The sequence below is a fragment of the Gallus gallus genome, chromosome 17, assembly GCF_016699485.2.
Source record: "Gallus gallus isolate bGalGal1 chromosome 17, bGalGal1.mat.broiler.GRCg7b, whole genome shotgun sequence".
NCBI lineage: Eukaryota > Metazoa > Chordata > Aves > Galliformes > Phasianidae > Gallus > Gallus gallus.
Genome location: NC_052548.1, coordinates 1,225,603 through 1,243,269, shown reverse-complemented (window position 1 = coordinate 1,243,269; position 17,667 = coordinate 1,225,603). Strand labels below are relative to the sequence as shown.

The 17,667-nt window shown below is 60.7% G+C and overlaps 3 protein-coding genes across 10 annotated transcripts; 2 read left to right on the top strand and 1 right to left on the bottom strand.

Moving 5' to 3' along the window:
• Positions 1–73: 73 nt before the first annotated feature.
• PHPT1 (phosphohistidine phosphatase 1) lies at positions 74–1,677 on the top strand. Of its 3 annotated transcripts, none has more exons than NM_001277693.2 (3): positions 74–165; positions 491–615; positions 1,244–1,677. In NM_001277693.2, the coding sequence occupies exons 1-3, from the start codon at positions 98–100 to the stop codon at positions 1,306–1,308; spliced, it is 258 nt and encodes an 85-aa protein (NP_001264622.1). In that variant the 5' UTR covers positions 74–97; the 3' UTR covers positions 1,309–1,677. The 3 variants fall into 3 exon arrangements, with proteins under 3 accessions (NP_001264622.1, XP_015135021.2, NP_001264621.1); XM_015279535.4 differs by having other exon boundaries at positions 447–615; NM_001277692.2 differs by having other exon boundaries at positions 74–257.
• A 1,429-nt stretch (positions 1,678–3,106) lies between these two features.
• Positions 3,107–12,771, top strand: MAMDC4 (MAM domain containing 4). Of its 6 annotated transcripts, none has more exons than XM_015279615.4 (29): positions 3,107–3,239; positions 3,935–4,048; positions 4,139–4,312; positions 4,483–4,608; positions 4,826–4,971; positions 5,049–5,133; positions 5,358–5,486; positions 5,714–5,860; positions 5,966–6,051; positions 6,314–6,472; positions 7,053–7,137; positions 7,261–7,410; positions 7,516–7,629; positions 7,824–7,955; positions 8,054–8,184; positions 8,257–8,362; positions 8,562–8,678; positions 8,894–9,028; positions 9,126–9,256; positions 9,363–9,567; positions 9,727–9,864; positions 9,988–10,109; positions 10,227–10,317; positions 10,436–10,582; positions 10,937–11,071; positions 11,301–11,428; positions 11,503–11,617; positions 11,703–11,878; positions 12,472–12,771. In XM_015279615.4, exons 1-29 carry the CDS (start codon positions 3,134–3,136, stop codon positions 12,517–12,519), a joined length of 3,678 nt encoding a protein of 1,225 aa, XP_015135101.3. In that variant the 5' UTR covers positions 3,107–3,133; the 3' UTR covers positions 12,520–12,771. The 6 variants fall into 6 exon arrangements, 5 of the variants coding, with proteins under 5 accessions (XP_015135101.3, XP_024997192.3, XP_046757874.1 ...); XM_025141424.3 differs by having other exon boundaries at positions 7,228–7,410; XR_003070994.3 differs by lacking the exon at positions 12,472–12,771 and having other exon boundaries at positions 7,228–7,410; positions 11,276–11,428; positions 11,703–11,729.
• A 1,132-nt stretch (positions 12,772–13,903) lies between these two features.
• EDF1 (endothelial differentiation related factor 1) lies at positions 13,904–17,104 on the bottom strand. Its single transcript, NM_001006203.2, has 5 exons — positions 16,980–17,104; positions 16,751–16,802; positions 15,775–15,935; positions 15,064–15,157; positions 13,904–14,496 (listed from the first exon to the last, which is right to left on the bottom strand). The coding sequence occupies exons 1-5, from the start codon at positions 17,055–17,057 to the stop codon at positions 14,435–14,437; spliced, it is 447 nt and encodes a 148-aa protein (NP_001006203.1). The 5' UTR covers positions 17,058–17,104; the 3' UTR covers positions 13,904–14,434.
• Between the last annotated feature and the right edge of the window lie 563 nt (positions 17,105–17,667).

The window sequence follows — 17,667 nt, the reverse complement described above, 5'->3', positions numbered from 1 at the left end:
GCCACCGATCCCCAGTCGCGGGGCGTGGCCTGACGCTGATTGGCCGCGCTGTGCCGTACGCCCCGGAAGGGGCGGGGCCACCGTCGGGGCGGGAGCGATGGCGGCGGCGGCAGCGGAGCTGCAGCGGGTGGTGGACGTGGAGATCGACGATGGCGGCGTGTTCAAGTACGTGCTGCTGCGGGTGCGGCCCCGCGCCGCCGGCGCCTCAGAGCCCGGGAAGGAGGTGGTGCGCGGGCACGGCTGGGCCGAGTACCACGGTGAGGGCCGAGCCGGGCGGGGCGGCGGTGGCGGCCGGGGCGCGGTTCCTGCAGAGCGGCTCCGGGGGTCCCTTTGGCAGCGCGCTCCCGGGCTCGGCGCCCCTTCCCTCCCGTACCACCGGAGCTCCGGGGCGCCGCGGGACGGGGCTGCGGGGATTACGGCGGGCTCATTCCCTCCGCCGCTCCCAGCGCCGTCCCGGGGCCGCCTGACCCCGCGGTGCGCTCTCCCGCAGCCGATATCTACGACAGAGCGGCGGCCGAGCTGGAGCCGCAGGGCTTCGACTGCGAGTGCCTGGGCGGCGGCCGCATCTCCCACCAGAGCCGGGAGAAGAAGATCCACGTCTACGGGTACTCGGTGGTGAGTGGCGCTGCGGTACCACGGAAGCGGCCTCCGGGAGAGTCCCGTGTGCGGCACCGCGGTGCGGAGGTGCCTGGCTGTGAGGGAGGCTGCGGAAGGGCTGCCCCTTTGCGGGGTGGCTGGCAGCCCCGGGGCCTCGTGTCCTGCTGGCTGTGTGGGATCAGAACGTGGCTTTTCCTTCCTGGCAACTGCAGCTGTGGTAGTGCCTGTGCAGGTCCTTCTGCACGGCACAGGGCGGCAGTGGGTGGCTGTATGCAGACTGCAGCTGAGTGGCTGCTGTGCTGTGCTGGGGGTGCCTGCAGGAGCTGCAATCCCACATTGCTGCTTTTCCACCCCACCAGTCAGTGCTCACCCCCTTCCCTTCCAGTTCCCATCTCCAGGGGTTACTCCCACTGGTGTGTGGCACTGCACTCAGATGGGGGCTGTGCTGCCTGGCAGCCTTCTCCAGGCTGAGCTGCACGTGGCCTGAGCCAGTGCTGTGCTTCAGTCACAGCCATTCAGCTTGCACAGACATAGGGCCTGTCCTTTCTCCCGGGGCATTTGACTGCTTTGACTCGGTGGTTCACTAAGCTCTTCTGCAGGTGGTAACTGCATCTGCTTTACTCCTGAATTCCCTTTCATCTTGCAGGGCTTTGGGCGAGCAAATCATTCTGTGACCACAGAGAAGCTGAAAGCCAAGTATCCGGACTATGAGATCACCTGGGCAGATGAAGGCTACTGATGTGACCTGGCAGGGTGGCAGCACCAGCCCAGAGCTGGTGGGATTGCTTCCGCTGCTCACAAAATGGCAGCGAGGTCTCCATGCTCAGCAATGCCCTGAGCTCCACTGGACTTCTCTCTTGAACTCACTGCACTGATGAGCTTCCATCCTCTGGGAGAACTTGCCCGTCTCCGCTGTCACCACACTTCCCACGTGCCATGGACTCTTCCCATCTCCCTGCCACGGAGCCGCATAGCCTGCGGGCAAAGTCCTTACCTGGGTGAAGCTGGTGGGCGCTCGGCTTCCCCTGTGGCAAGGATTTGTCCATGTATATGTGAGAATTAAACATGCTGGGGAGCGCTGCTGGCCCTGTTGGGTTGTGTGTTAATGGCTCAGCTCCTTCCTGCATGTCTGGTGAGTCTGGTGCTTCCTCACAGTGGCAGCAAGTCCCCAGGCTTCCAGCTCTGCAGACATCTGTTGGAGGCAGTAGTTTGGAACTGACAGCAGAGTGTGTCGGGATTAGCCTTGGGAGCAGCTGCAGTGAGTGGAGTGGGCTGTGAAAACAGAACCTGTCCTGCAGCTCTGAGAGCACCAAGCAGAGCTGGGAGACAACTGCAAGAAAGGGATGGGTCCCCATTGCCTGACAAAGGGAAGGGCAAAGCGTGTGCTCATCTTCTTGGGCAGAAGGAGCAGAGCAATGACAGTAGCCTGCTGTGTGTGTCTCCATCTTCTGCCCCCAGCCACTGGGAAACAGCACAGAGCTTCCAGGGAGCGTGGGCAGTGACTGATCACACCTCAGTCCTCCTTGAATTTAACCCTCTGGACAGCCAGTGCTGGTTTCTGTGCCTTGTATTTCCCAGCTTGCTCTTTCAGGGGAGCTCTCTGCTTACATTTCCGTGGTGAGAGAGACAGGGGGAATGAGGGGCTGGGTGAAGCAGCAGAGGAAGCTGCAGAGGTTTGAGTGACAGGAGAGCTCAGGGTGCTGCAGGTCAGGCTGGCTGTGTGGATTGCTCCATTGTTGCCTCATCTGAGGTAGGGAAGTTGTTTGAATAAGGATCACTGAATGGTTTGGGCTGGAAGGGATGTTAAAGATCACTGCTCTGACTCCCTGCTGCGGGCTGGGTGCAGCTCAGGCTGCCCAGAGGCCCAGCCACCCTGGCCTTGGGCACCTCTAGGGATGGAGCACTCACAGCTTCTCTGGGCCTCAGTGCCAGAGGGCCTTACTGCTCACGGAGTGAAGAATTCCACACATCTAGCCTAAATCTCCTCTTTCAATTTAGATCACTTACCCTTTGTCCTGTCACTACACTCCCTGATAAAGTGTCCCCCTGAGGCAGCATCTTGTCACCTGGGGAGGGATCAAACCATCCCAAGGAGAGACCTCATGTCTGCAAGCAAGAAAGTCATCTATCATAGAGATCAGAGCACTGCAGCCGTGCCCTGGAAAAGCAGCTCAGGAGTTGACTCCCTCCTGGTATCAGCAGTCCCGCTCCCTGAATCCAAACAGATCTCAAGCATCAAACCCAGGGAGGAGAGAGAAGTGTCATGGATCGGTTGGATCAGCCCCACAGGAGATGCTCTGCCCTGGGGCTTGATGCCCCCTGGGGTGGCACACAGGGTGCCCCAGTCAGAGTGACTGCTCTGTGGGAGGGCACAGGGTTCCTCACCTCCACGTGTCCCCTCTCACACTTAGGAGTCGGGCCCCATCTTTTACTACACCTGTTGCAATCACACTGCGCAGCAGCACAGATAACAGAGGGGCTGAAGTCCAGAGCAGAGCAGGTCCTGGGGAGCAGATTCCAGCCTGGTGCTTGTGGCATGGCTTCCCCCGGCTGCTGCCTCTCCCGACTCCCTTCTGCCCTCCTCACATCCCTTCTGCCCGTGATGTCGGGGCTCACACTCCTCCTGGCCATGCTGCTGCTGGGTGAGTTGTCTGCTGTGCTGGGGCTGTGCCTTGGGTTTTGCTGGGGGGTGAGAAGGGCTATAGCACTACAGGGCCCACCCATGCCTGCCCCACTGGGAGCTTGCTGCACCCCACAGCACTGTGGAAGCTTTCCTAGCTTGGGGGGCAGAAAACCGCCCCCTCACCAGATCTCTCCTCCTGTAGACACAACAGGGATTCTCTGGGGTGAGCGTGTGCTGGAAATGCCAGAGACAGTCCCTGTCAGGCTGGGCAACACTGATGGCTTTGCTCAGCATGGGGAGGAAATGCCCAAACCTTACCAATTCTCCCCTAGATGGTGGCTGGGGCTTGGACCAGGGTTGTGATTTAATGGGGTGAGAGTGGCAGGGTTGGTGCCACTGCCCTGGTGCTGTCCTGTTGGTCTCTGGTGCTGTGTGCTGGTGGTGGGAGATGCCAATCCATGAGGGCAGGAAGGGGGGCAGGACCCCAGACCAGCAGGATTTGGCCTTACTCCAGGCCCTGCCCTGCCTACCGGCCCATTGGGCAGTGGTGGAGGTCCTGTCCAAGGGATGATGCTGCTGAGAGCCCAGTGCTCTCCTATGCGGGGTCTCAAATGGGGTTGCACAGGAGTATGAATGCATATACCCTCTGTCACCCACGGTGGCCCCTTGCCCAGCACTTCCATGGGGTTTTCAGCCCCTTCCTCTCTCTGGCAGCCGGGGCCATCCCCTCCAGCAGGGCTGCTGCTGTCAACAGCTGTGGCAGTGTGGCCGAGCACCGCTGCGACTTCGTGTGCCACTGCGGTGACTGCTCCGATGAGAACCAGTGCGGTGGGTGCCTGTGAGCGGGTGATGGAGTGGGGGCACCGTGGCTCCCCAGGCTGACCCAGCTGTGCCCTGACCCCTTTCTCCCCACCCCAGGGTACCTGGGGATCTCGGCCGTGCTCGGCTCCCCCTTTACCTGTGATTTTGAGGATGATGACTGTGGCTGGCGGGATGTGAGCACCTCCACCTACAGATGGGTGCGGGGCCGGGCCAGCCTGGACTCGTGGGGTACAGGGCCACACTCAGACCACACCATGGGCACAGACCAGGGTAAGCAGGGGCTGCAGCGTGGGCTCCTGCTCCTCCAGTCCAGGGTGCTTCAAGAGCACTGAATCTCCTGTCCTGGCAGGGTGCTGGGGCAGAGCCTGCAGGAGCAGTGCTGGCCACTGTGCCGGTGTCGCTCCATGGCTGCAGCCCCCGCTCTGCTCTGCCCTCCCCAGGGTGGTTCATGGTGACAGTGTCCCCGCCGGCAAAGGCCACAGCCACGGCCTGGCTCCAGTCACCAGTCATGCAGGAGGCGACCGCCACGTGCGAGATTTGGGCTTCGTACCACCTCTCGGGAAGCGGTGAGTGTACGCAGGATCCTGCAGTGGGTTCCAGGGCAAGGAGGCGACCATGGGGGCAATGGGAAGGGATGGAACACCTCAAGATAGGTCTCTGCTGTCTCGCTCACCTCTTCCATGCCCTATTTGCGGAGGTGGCAGGACCTAAGTGTTCCCATCCCGGTCCAAGTCACCCCACAGCGCAGGCCCATGTCGATGGCCACCTGTGGGTTCTCTGCAGGGCTCAACCAGACTGCATGCCCCACATTGCGCCTGGCTGTGGCGTTTGGGGACACAGTGGTGGAGCTGTGGCGGAGCCCCGAGCACAGGGCTGAGGGCTGGCACCAGCTGGTGGCGTACCCTGGCCGGATCAAGGGGCAGTTCCAGGTGAGATGGGGATGGTGGGTTACACTGGGGGCAGAGGCTGTCAGGGAGGCTCACTCAGCCTTCACCTCTCACTGCAGCTCACCTTCGCCCTGACACAGCCGCCCGCATGTGGGGCAGTGCTGGCACTCGATGACATTGTCTTCAGGAACTGCGGCTTGCTGGGTGAGTGCTGTGGCTGCTGAGATGGTGCTGGGACCCCGGGGAGGTGCTTGGCCTTGGTGTTCTGTGCAAGCTCTCCCACCGCCCGTGGTGGTCTGGGGTCAACTGTCCTGGCCAGGGCACAGAGTGGACAGAGGGAGTCCATCTCTTGGGTGTGGGGAGCAGCCCGGGAGACAGAGCAGGGAGCCTGGCACAGAGTGGTGCTGACACTGTGTCCCACGGCCCAGCGGCTGGGCAGCAGAGCTGCGGGGCAGAGGAGAGCAGCTGCAGCAGAGGATCCTGCCTGGCCCTGGGCCGCTTCTGTGATGGCACCGATGACTGCGGGGATGGCTCTGATGAAGACGCAGAACAGTGCCGTGAGCATCTCCAGCCCTGGGGCCGGGGGAAGCAGTTGGGCTGAGGGTCTGAGCCCATGGGACCACGGGGTGGCATGTGGATGGCATGAGTTATCCCAGCTCTATCCCAGAGCTTTGCAGCTGCAGGGACAAAACCACCCAGCGGGTTTTGCACAGCCTATTGTGCAGCCCCTTGACTGGGGATGGCTGGCCTCTGTCCGTGTGTCACTGCTCTCACTGCCCCACAGAGTTCTTCACCTTCTGCTCCTTCGAGGAAGATCTTTGCAGCTGGGAAGTGGAGGCTGGGCAGCCGACATGGGAGAGGAACACAAGCGTGGGCCTGGGGACCACCTCTGGTGTTCCCACCCGGGATCACAGCACCAACAGTGCCACAGGTGTGTGCTGGCAGTGGGTCCGCCATGCCTCCCACCATCCTTTTTCCTTCTGCCTTTGTGCCCACGTGCCCAGCCCTGCTCAGAGCCATCTTGGTGTCTCCTCAGGCTATTTTCTCCACACCGTTGCTGGGGGGGCTGTCAGCGTGGCCAGGCTGAGCAGCCCCACTTTCCAGGCCACCAACTCCTGCTCCGTGAGTCACTATGGGCCCTTATGTGCAGGGCAGGGGACAGCAGCCCCACGGGCATGGTGGGGGTGAGGGACAGGGACCCCTGCATGGGGTCAGTGCTGCCACGGCTCTTTGTCTGGGGAGGACGGTGGGTCTAGGGGTGGTTGGTGGCATCTCCAGTACCTGGTGGGAGCACTAAGCTTCTCCAGCCCTATGTGTGAGCAACTCATGGGGCGTGGGGGCTTTGTGCCCCTGCTCAGCCCTCACTGCCACCACCCGGCCCCAGCTCGTGCTGTACTGCCATCTCCATGGCTCGGCCACCAGCAGCCTCAGAATCTCCTATGTGATCAACTCCACCGAGCACCTGGTGAGAGAGAGGACAGGGGACACAGGCAGCTGCTGGGTCCGCGAGCGAGTGGACTTCAACCTGAAAGAGAGCTTCAAGGTGGGCTGGGGCTGTGCTGGGTGAGCGGGGTACCCACGACCCCTCTCCAACCGGGGACCCGGTGGTGGCACTGCCCTGGCCCCAAAGCCTGCCCCTTACAGCAGCCTCCACCAGCACTGCCCCAAGGCAAGGGGCTCCCCCATGCCGTGTCTCTGGTCTGTGCACCCACAGTGTGCTCTCATGGGACCAGCGAATAAGACTTGGACTGGTAACCAGAGGCCAGCGCTGAGCCTCCTGGTGCGTCCCCACATCCTCCGTTTACAAATCCTCCCAGAGCCCAGAAACCACCCTGCTGGACGGGGGAGCAGTCCTCACACATACCATGTCACCCCACAACTTCCCCCAGCCCATCTGCCCTCCCCTATGGCCACCCACCCGGCCAACGCCTCCCAGCGTGGGGGCACCCATGTTGGCAGCCCAGCAGCACCCGGTGGCACGTTGGGCAGCTGCAGGACACGGGACATGCACAAGGCAGCACCCCTCCCCCAGACCTACTACTTGCAGGCTCAGCATCGCCCTAACCCCCGCACAGACCCTTCCCCAGGGGTGTGCTGACCACCACCGTGGCGCTTCCCTGCAGGTGCTGATCACGGGGGAGGCGGGCAGCGGGGGCTCCGTGGCTGTGGATGACCTGATCCTGTCTCCGGGCTGTGTGCTGCAGCAGGGTGAGTTAGGGCGGGGGGCACGTGGTGGGGCCATGGAAGGGCAGTGCTAGGGCGCTGCCTGGAGCCAGGCTCGGCCTCACACCCTGCCAGTGCCACACTCCAGTCTGGGGCTTTTGGCATCAGACTCAGCTCCCGTGGCACTGCCGGGCCGGGCTCGTGCCAGCAACTGCGTGGCCGAGGAGTTCTCCTGTGATGACGGGGGCTGTGTCAGTGCCGAGCTGGTCTGCGACTTCGCCAAGGCGTGTGCTGATGGCTCCGATGAGAACCACTGTGGTGAGAGCCAGCAGTAGATGTGGGGCACCTGGCTCACCCTGCCTGCAGCCCCAGGGCGTCCTGGAAGCACCGTGCTGTGTCTATACTGAGCTATGGGTGTTGCAGGAACCACCACCTTTGAGGAAGGGGCCGGGGGCTGGCACGACACCAGCGTGGGCCAGCTGCGCTGGGCTGTGCAGAGGGCCACCGAGCCCACGGCCACTGCCCTTGTGGGAGCAGGTGAGGCCATTCCCACCACCCAGACAGTGCTCCTTGGTCCCCAGGATTACAGGAGCCCAGGAGGCACAGAGCTGCTCCTGCTTGGGCGGAGGGATGTCCCCGTGGGAGGGCTGGGGGAGATGGGAGCAGGGCGCTTCTCCTGGGGGTGCTGCGTGGGGCTCTGCCCCCACCTCTCAGGCCGTTTCCTTGCCCAGGGGCTTTCTTGGCCCTTCAGAGAGGAGAAGGACAAATGGTGGCTCCCGCCAAGGCCCGCACGCCTCTGCTGGGTCCCTCCGGCCTGGCCTGCGCCATGGAGATGAGCTACCGCCTGCACAGCGGCGCCCAAGGTATCCCAGCCCGGCTGCGCCCTGCCAGCCCTGTGGCTGCAGGCTGGGTGTTGCTGGGCAGTGCTGCCCGGGTACCCCGCACCATCTCTCATGCTCAGGTTTCCTCGCTGTTGCTGTCACGGAGCACTCCACGGACATGACGCACCTGGCCTGGCACACGCGGGGGCACGGCAGCACAGCCTGGGAGCACGTCCACATCCCGCTGGGGGAGAGGGCCCGGCCCTTCCAGGTATGGCCAAGGGATGGCCCAGCTGGGCGCAGGGCCACGGCCCCCAGGGCTCACCCCCACCCTCACCCCCAGGTCGAGCTGCTGGGGATGGCGGAGCTGCAGGACCCCGAGGCCATCGCCATCGCCAACGTGACGTTCGTGCAGTGCAACCCTGGCGTGGAGCCCCCCGAGGCTGCGGGTGTGTGGGGGCACATGGGTGTCTTGAGCTGCAGGGCTACCCGGTGCCCTCAGTGTCCCCAGCCCTGCAGGTGGGCTCTGGGCCGGGCTGAGCACACCTCCTGTCCCCGACACTCACTGCTGCCTGGAGGAGGTGGTGGGGAGATGCGCTGGGTGCCTTATCTGCACCGCCCTCACCACGGCCACCTCTCTCTGGGCAGAGCTGTCCTGCAACTTCGAGGCGGATCTGTGCGGTTGGTACCCGGACCGGGGCAGCGACTTCCAGTGGGTCCGCAGCACAGGACAGGGGCAGGGCTCCGACCACACCACCGGATCGGGTAAGGGCCTGGCTCCTCTCATGCCACCCCGGGCAGCTGGAGCGGCCCCGCTGCCCCAGTCCCCAGGGTGGAATGTGCCCTGTGTGTCGTGAGCAGCCCTGGGAGCGAGGAGGGTGAGCTCAGCTGAGCAGCACAGGGGCACGCAGTCCCTGCGTTGGGGACATGGCAGTGCGAGAAGGATGGGTGAGTGCAGCTCGGTTGTTCCCGATGATAAGGATACTTCTTGGCCGTGGACCCCTCAGCACCATGGAGCCGTGGGCAACATGCACAGCTCATCACCTACAGACAGGAGCCAGCTGCTGCCCCGCAGTGCCTCGCCTTCTGGTACCGCCTGGCTGGCCCGCAGATCGGTACGTGGCCCTCCGTCCTCACCAGAACGCCCCGGGCTCTGTGATGCCGTCTTGAGGCTGGATGCGACACCGGCTCCCACCACTGCCCTCCTCCCAGGCACTCTGAGCCTCAAGCTGCAGCTGCAGGGAGCGGAGGAGACGGTGCTGTGGACCCAGCGGGGCAGCCAGGGCAGCGTGTGGCACCGCGGGCTGGCGACGCTCCCTGCCACGGGGCAGCAGCGGTACCGGGTGAGGGCAAGGGGTGTGCAGTGCCACGGGGCTGTGCTGGGCCGGGTCTCTGTGCCGGGGCACGCAGGCCGGGCTGCTCTGAAGCCGCCGTCTGGCCCGGTGGCAGCTGGCCTTCGAGGCGCTGCGGGACGGCTTTGTGGGTGACATGGCACTGGATGACGTGGCGCTGACGCCGGGTGCCTGCGGAGCTGAGCTCTCCTGCTCCTTCGAGGCGGGCGCCTGCGGGCTGGCAGGCAGTGGGCAGTGGCACTGGCAGAGCGGCGGCACCGGCACTGGCCCCATGGCTGACCACACCACCGGCACTACCACAGGTACCTGGGGCTCTGGGCACACTGCTGCCTGCCCTGCCCGTGTGGCTGCAGCGCTCAGCCCACGGCCCCCAGCCGTATGGGGGCTGCCCACGCAGACCAGTGCCCCCCAGGAGAGCCAGGCATGGGGCAATCACAGCACTGGGGCTTCTTTCTCTCCAGGACATTACATGGTGGTGAATACCAGCAAGCACTCGCTGCCCATGGGGCACGTGGCCACACTCAGCTCTGCGCTGTATCAGCGCTCTGCGCCTGCCCAGTGCCTGGCTTTCTGGTACCAGCTGAGTGCCGCAGCTCCAGGTGAGCCCTGCGTGCCCCGAGCCGTGTCCCCCACTCAGCACAGGTTGGGTGTCCTGGGCCGAGTGCCGCCCCTTCCATGGACATGCCGCACGGCACCATTCAGTGTTGCCTTGCCCCATGCAGGGACTCTCAGCATCCTTGTGGAGGAGAATGGTGAGCAGAGGAAGCTGTTCAGCATCAGCGCAATGGAGGGTGATACCTGGCACCGCGGGCACGTCACTGTTCGGGCAGACACAGACTGGAAGGTGAGGGAGGTCCCCAGGCAGCTCCTGGTGGGATGGAGGCTGCAGGAGGGGCCGTGCTGACAATGGATGTCCCCCCTGCGCCGCACGGCTGCCAGCCTGAGCGTGCCCTCCCTGCAGGTGGTGTTTGAGGCGGTGGGAGCTGGGAGTGAGCGCAGCTACATGGCACTGGATGACCTGCGTGTGTCAGATGGAGCCTGCCCTGAGCCAGGTGGGAGCATGTGTGCCGAGCACCCCATGGGGACACGTGGCCACAGGGATGGAGACAGCCCTTCCATCCACCACCAGCACCCAGCCGCACGTGCGTCTTAACTCACGTTTCCACCCAGCATCCTGTGACTTTGAGTGGGACACGTGCGGCTGGAGCAGCCCCTCAGATGAGCGCCTGCACGGCTTCACCTGGGGCTGGAAGAGTGGTGTCCCCCTGGCCAAGTACCCCGGCCCTGAACAGGACCACACCCTGGGCACAGAGGATGGTAGGAGGACCTCGGGGAGCCCTGGTGTGGTTTGGGGGGAGCAGCAGGAGCTGTGGAGGGAGGGGGTTACCCGCGAATGTCCTCTCCACTCTGTCCCAGGCCTAAAAGGGCTGGGATGCAGATCGGTGCCTTTGTCAGCTCTGTCCCAACCCCAGGTATGGGCTGGTCCATACAGGACAGACCCCATGAGGGCTGTTGCCCCCCAGGCAGCAGCACTGCCCTGTTTTGAGCCCCAACCCTGCATACACTGTGCCAGCTGGCTGTAGGGCGGCCCGCAGCCTGCACCCAAAGGCAGTGAGGAACAGGGAGGGCTGTGGGACAGGGGCCACCCCGCATGCCACCCTGCCCCTCCAGGTCACTATGTGCACTTCGACACCCGCGTGCTGGGCGCGGGGGGCACCGCTGCCCGGCTGGAGAGCCAACACCTCCCCGCCACCACTGCCGGCTGCCTGCGCTTCTGGTACCACATGGACATCCCGGAGCACCTCAGTGAGAGCTGTCCCAGGGGGTGGGCAAGGGTGGGTGCTGCCCCGGGGGAGGGGGCTTCAGCCTACAGCAGGAGCCAGGGGATGGCTGGGGGCCGTGGGGGGGCAGCCTGGCACAGCTCTAGCAGGGCAGTGGGGTTCTGCCGGGCACTGCAGTCCCATGGAGGGCCTGGCTGCTCCCACGGGCTCCAAGTTGCTGCTGATACAGGGACAGCTGTCCCCCTGTGCTGCAGCGGGCGGGGAGCTGCAGGTGAAGCTGCAGAGCGCGGCAGGGCAGCACACGGCGTGGAGCGTGGCAGGGCAGCGGAGCCAAGGCTGGCAAAGCAGCACAGTGCCTTTGGAGAGTCCCAGTGAGTTCCAGGTGAGTGGGTGCCCTCCTGGGATGCTGGGTGCCCTCCCTGCACACCGAGCCCAGCGCTGCACCTTCCCACACAGATTGTCTTTGAGATCACCTCGCGGATGTGGCCGATGGACGGCACCGTGGCACTGGATGATATTGAGTACAGTGCCACTGGAGGCTGTGACTCCAACCTAGAGGCCCCAGGGAAAGGTGTGGGTCATCCCCAACAACAGCGTCACACATTCTTTGTGACCGTGGTCCCTGCAAACCTGGCGGCATCTTTCTTCCTCTGTAGTGAAGTCTTCCAGCAGCTTTGTGGCAGAAGTGGTGGTCGGCCTGCTGCTGGCTGTCATTGTGCTGGCACTGGTGGCAGCTGGTGGCCGGTACTGGCTGAAGAGGAGAGCGCAGGAGAGCGGGATGGCCATGGAGAGCAACACTCCCCAGGGCTTCGACAACATCACTTTTCAAGATGTAAGCAGCAGCCCTGGCACTGGGGGGTGTGCAGGACTCTCCTGTTGGCTCAGCTGCCCCCAGCAGCACCAAAACAATGCTTTCAAAAAGCTCAGCAAATCCCAGAAGGCGCTCAGTGGGCCCACGGGCTGCCAACACGTCAGAGAGGGGCAAAGGGCTCTGCCCCTTATCTGAGCACTGGCAAATGAGTGACCCCAGGGCTGCAGGGATGACCTGGATACTTTGCTGCTGTGAGCAGGCATTTGCTCCAGAAACAGCTGAGGCTGTGCTCCTCCTCCCCAGAGCCCTGCTGGGGAGCGGGTCGTGCAAACATTGTTCCTTCTCCTCAAGCCAGCACCTTCAAACCCACAGAGGCAGCTGAAACTACATGCAGTTTCCTTTGAGGAGGTTGTGCCACACAGCCCCCAGCAGAGCCACCAACTCTTGCAGCTGTGCCAGGGCCGATCCCAAAGGATGGAGCCCTCCCGGCCTCACAGTGCAGCATGGCTGCTGGGCCCCCCCCATGCTGGCACACGGGTCATCCCCCCCAGAACCTTATATTTCCTATCAGACTACGCTTACTGCAATCAACTCATGCTGACCCTTCTTTACAGGACAAGGTCATTATAGCACAAGTGCCAAAGGAGCGGGATGAAGACTGAACTAAGCCAGCAGCACCCTCCACCTCCTCCGGCCCACAAGGTGTGCCCGGGGCAGAGCATGGCTCCTGCAGAACCTCGCACTCCATCCAGCCCACAGCTGCAGCCCCACAGCCCACTCACTGCCCCACGTCTCGCACCGCAGAGCTGCGGCAGGCAGCAGCCCTGGGGCACAGCGGGGCCGTTTCCACCACTACCTCCACGCTCGCGGGAACAGCACTGCTGTTTTTTGTAACATGAACTTTCTGCACCACATGGAGGCAGCGTGATGTGTCTGTGCATTGACGCCCAGGGAGCAGGGGCTTCTTACAGAACTGCCATCCCAGATGAGCAGGGTCCTGCTGGCTGCCCCCTGCTCGGGCGGAAGGGGCAAAGTGTACCATCGTGCAACATCCAGGGTTTCCCACTCCCAGGATTAAGCCCCAGGGAGCAACCTAGCAGCTCCCAGGGCACGGGAGAGCCCCAGCAGCCAGAGAGGACTGCACGGGGCTGGGGAGGGTGGAGGTGGTGGGGCAGGAAGCGCTATGCAGTGCAGCTGCTGGCAGCCAACAGTCCCAACCCAGCCGCACAGGACAGCCCCCACTTGTTGCAAGGGCTCTTCGGACTTCACATTTCAATTTCACTGGGAAACGAAAAACTCTCCCAGACACAGGCTGCGCTCAGGGCCACGTCATCCACTGCTGCAGCCAGGCCCTGGCACACTCTTAAGCCCAGGACCACTCATTTTTCCCCCACAGCTTTCAAAACAATTTCATCCCCTTGCCCTTGGCAAGCCTGCCATGTAACTGCAACAGCAGACAAACCCGTTCAGCCTCTGCAAAGGCAAATGGCTCATTAACAAGCCTGCTCTCCTGAAACTTCCACAGCTTGGCTGAAGGGAACACAGCATGCTACTGTTGTGGTTTGCAGCAGAAGCCTACTTTTCCTCTTATCCTGCTGTAGACAACTCTCCCTTCAGCTCCGTTCCACTTAGGATATGCCACGCAGTCACATCAAACACAAGTATTAATAATGCTCGACCACTGCTCCCACTCTGGCAGTGCACAACAGGAAGGTTAACAAGGACATAAGGAGGGCTCTGGCTTCACATAAACGCCCCATTGTCTCTGCATCAGCCTTGATTTGTACGATGCCAGAGATTCTACTCACCTCCGCACAAGATAAAAAAGGAGTATTGATTTCATCTCTGGGCTGTAAGCCAAAGCTGCAGTGCTAATAGGCATGGGAAGAAGCAGAGCAGTGAAGATGCTGTGACAACACCAGCTGTTACCCCACACGCTTCAGGTAGATCCGTAACGCTCCCAGAAGAGCAAGGGTGCTAACAGCACCAGAAACATCCAACCACAAAAATTTACAGCCAGCTGGTAAACACAAAGCAACCACCCTATGCAACTGAAGGGTATCAAACTTTATTATAGATCTCTTTAAAACAGGCTGGAAGGAACAAACAAAAATGTCATTGCAACGCAGTGACTGAGTCATCATTTCAAATGCAGACGCTGATCAAACCCCAACTCTCCCATGTTATTTATAATATATCCCACCCTTCCCCAAAGTCGCTCTAATCAAATGATCACATTTCAGACAACCCCAAGTGTCTTAACATGAGCTGCTTCTAAACACCAAGATGCACATGTTTTCTGGCAAATTAGATGCAGTATTTTTTTTCTGGGGGGAGAAGGGGGGGGGGAAGGTTTAGTTCATCAATCTCTGGAAAGGAGGAAGGAAAAAACAAAATCAGGACAATCGCTTCTTTAAGGTTGCCTTTTTACAGCAGGTACAGATTCTGCAGATTTCCCCCCCAAAGCAAGTCTGAAACCCTCTTGTTCAGCTTGGCAATATGAAGAGAGATTCCGGTGGTTAAGGAGAACCAGCCAGACGAGATCAGTCTGAGCAAACTGATTTCGAGGCTTTGTTGTCATTTCCCTTTGGGGCCAGTTTCGAGTGGTTTTCCAATATCCTTCCCACGCAGTTTAAGGCCTGGAGTAAGACAAAGGACACAGCCATCAGCTGTTGTGCACTCGATCATTCACAGCTTTAAAATCTTTGCTATAAAAGAGAGAGCGTCCAGAAAAGAAGACACGGAAAACAGATTCAGGAAGAATCATACTTCAGTTCATAGGAGCATGAGAAGGTACTAGAAAGGCTCCAATTTGCCCATGCATTCACTGCGTTTCTAAAAAATGGTATCTAAAGAGGAACAGGAGAGCCACATCAACACTAGTGGATGCAAGATACTTTCCTGAGTTAACATCAGACCTTCAAGCACCACAGCATATCATGAATTTTTGGAGGGGCCATATGCAATGCGTGGGTATGTGCAAAGGCACATATCTACACATAATATTGGAGAGCAAAGGAGAATAAAAGCTTTGCATTCTTGTTTCAGTCAGCAGATACAAGCTTTTTATCAGCACACACCTTAATGACACCACAGCCTCAATAACCTACAGTCAGGAACAGGTGCTGACACGGAAGTATGAATAACTTAAAAGCACCGCTTAGACACTGGAAACAGTGTTTGTGAAGTCTACTTTCTCAACTTACCAATGGCTCTTTCAATCTTGCCCATAACCTGGTTGTTGGGGATTGCTCTTCCTGATTCGTAGTCAGCAATGACTTGTGGTTTTTCATTGATTTTCTAAAAAGAGATGATATGCCTCAAACATTGGCTCCATGCAAAGTAAACACTCAACCAAACTCCCAGTACTCACACAGATAAGTAACAATCTCTAATTATTCCACAGGATACTTAGATTAGGATCAGAGGACACAGAGCCTACTTCTAGGCTTGCAGTGTGGTCAGTCTATCACCTCCCTCCACAAACCGGGTGTCACAGTGATAGTGACACATCCTGGACAGACTTCTCTTAGCATCCCAGGACGAAAACCACCAAGTACTAAAGCTCACTAGTAAAGCAATGAGCTTCTGAACACAGTATCAGGCACAGACAGTACAAAAAAAAAAACCTCATTGATGCTGAGCTGATGGGAAGAGGAGCAGGGAGAAGCCTCCAGCTCATCGGCAGTGACACTGCCTGGGCTCTAAACAGATGTTCAAAGGCTGCAGGAATAATTCCCTAAGTCTACACAACTAATTCTGGAGATTAGACATCAGAGATGTTACATTCATCAAACTTCTTGTTCATAACACCCATATGGAAACAGGAGAAACATTTAACCTCAGCTGTCACGAGGTGCCTGTATTCATCTCCAGACAGTGAGAGCAGAGGCCGGAGGGCGCTGGGCAATACTTACTGTGGCCAAGTCCTTCTGTGTCATGCCCTTGCTCTGCCGACCCTGCTGGATTACTTTGCCCACCTCCAGGGGAACTCTGTCATGGTGCAGCTCTTCTGTCTCTCGGTCGAGCTTGGCTGTGTTCTTTGTGATGAAGTGTTGTTTGTTTTGGCCTGCTGCCCCTATCATTCAAAGCAAGAACAAAAAAACACAAGAGCAAACAAAACAAGGCTCAGAGCTGCACCAAGAGGTATCAAAGCAGTTTTTCTAAACACTCAGCTGCCCAGAATCCCAGGGAGCTTTCAAGGATTCATGCCAACGTCAGCAGTGACCTCAACAGTATCCTGCCGGCTGAAGGTCAGGGAATGTGTTATCTCAATCCTGTTAAATGCTGACATCTGAACACAGTCATTCAAGGCCCTCCCTTTTCTTTACTGCACATCTGAGCGTCACTCCATACATGCAAGTTTCTGCTATTACTTGGCCATTTAATATTGAATTTCATTCCACGCGTGCATATTTTTGCTACGGCATAGGGGGATTTTAATATCTGAACTTGGGCCTTGTTTGCTTGCTTACAAAGCTGCTTCCACCCAAGTTTCTGATATTATTGAGAAGTGAGCACTAACACTGCGTAGCTCTGCTGGAAGCCAAAGCTTCAGAAATGCGTTATTTGCTTGGTTTCTTCTTAACCAGAATATTTTGGTCAGTCTGAATCCCTTCTCTAACGTCAGTCTCTGACACTCAGTGCCCTCAAAGAGCTGCCGGGCCGTCCATGCTGTGTGTGCCTTCACACCACCGCGGGGAAGAGCTTCAGAATTTGCATCAGCCGGGACACGGGGATTTTAAAGAGCTGCCCCACAGAGAAGCGGAGCAGCTACGGAACTTCTTCGGCGTATGCGATCAACGGGAGGAACAGCCCGGGAGCCGCGCGCACTTTGCAGCCGCCGCCCGCCCATCTCCGGGGTCCCGGAGCCGCGGGCCGCGCCGTACTCACACTTCTTGGAGGTCTCCACGTCCTCGCCCCGCCGCTGCGCTGCCAGCACCGCCTGCGGGAGCGAAGGGCCGCGCTCAGCCGTCGCCGGGCGAGAGCCACCCGCGGGCAGCCGAGGCCCGGCCCCGCCCCGGCCCTTGCATCAGCCGAGCCGCGGCACCCCCCGGGCCTCAGCCGCGCTTCCCTCCGCGCCTCGGCCCCGGCCGGGCCGCCCCGCCGCCACCCCGCTGACCTGCTTGGACTTGGCCTGGGCCGCGCTGGGGCCCTTCTTGCGCAGCACCGTCACCGTGTCCCAGTCGCTCTCCGCCATGACGACGCCGCCGCTGCTCACCCCGCCCCCGCCTCGGTGCCGCGCCCGCCGATCCGGCAGCGCCGCCCGCTGATTGGGCGCGGGGCGGGCCCTGCCGCCCTCCCACGGGCCGCCTCGCTCTCCGATAGGTTTGTGCTCACGCCCGTCAGGGAAGGCGACCTCTCCGGGGCGGGGGGCGGGACTAGAGGCTCCTCGCTGGACTTTGGCAGAACGAGGAATTCCTTGGCAGGTGTGACGCACTTCCTCTTCATAGGTACGGCGCACTGACAATCAACCTGTCTCCGGCTCTCACTGGCTAGTGTGCACGGCGTGCTGGAGGAGGGAGTCCACACATCTTTGCGTTCTGATAGGCTACTGTAATTGCCAATAACTCCGCGCCAAGAGGTGATTGGCCTAAACCGCGGGGGCTGTCAGGATTGCTGACCAATAGCCGCGCCCAGTTGGACGGAACGGCGTTGAGGCGCTGCGGCGGGCGCCCGTGACCGGCGGCGTTCGGTTCCGTGCTGTCCCGCCCAGCGCCCGGCCGCCCCGGTTTCTCGGTGCGGAAAGCCCGACGGCCGCGGTACCGCCGTGTGGCGGCGCTGGGCGGCGCTGTCTGCGGACGGCTCCC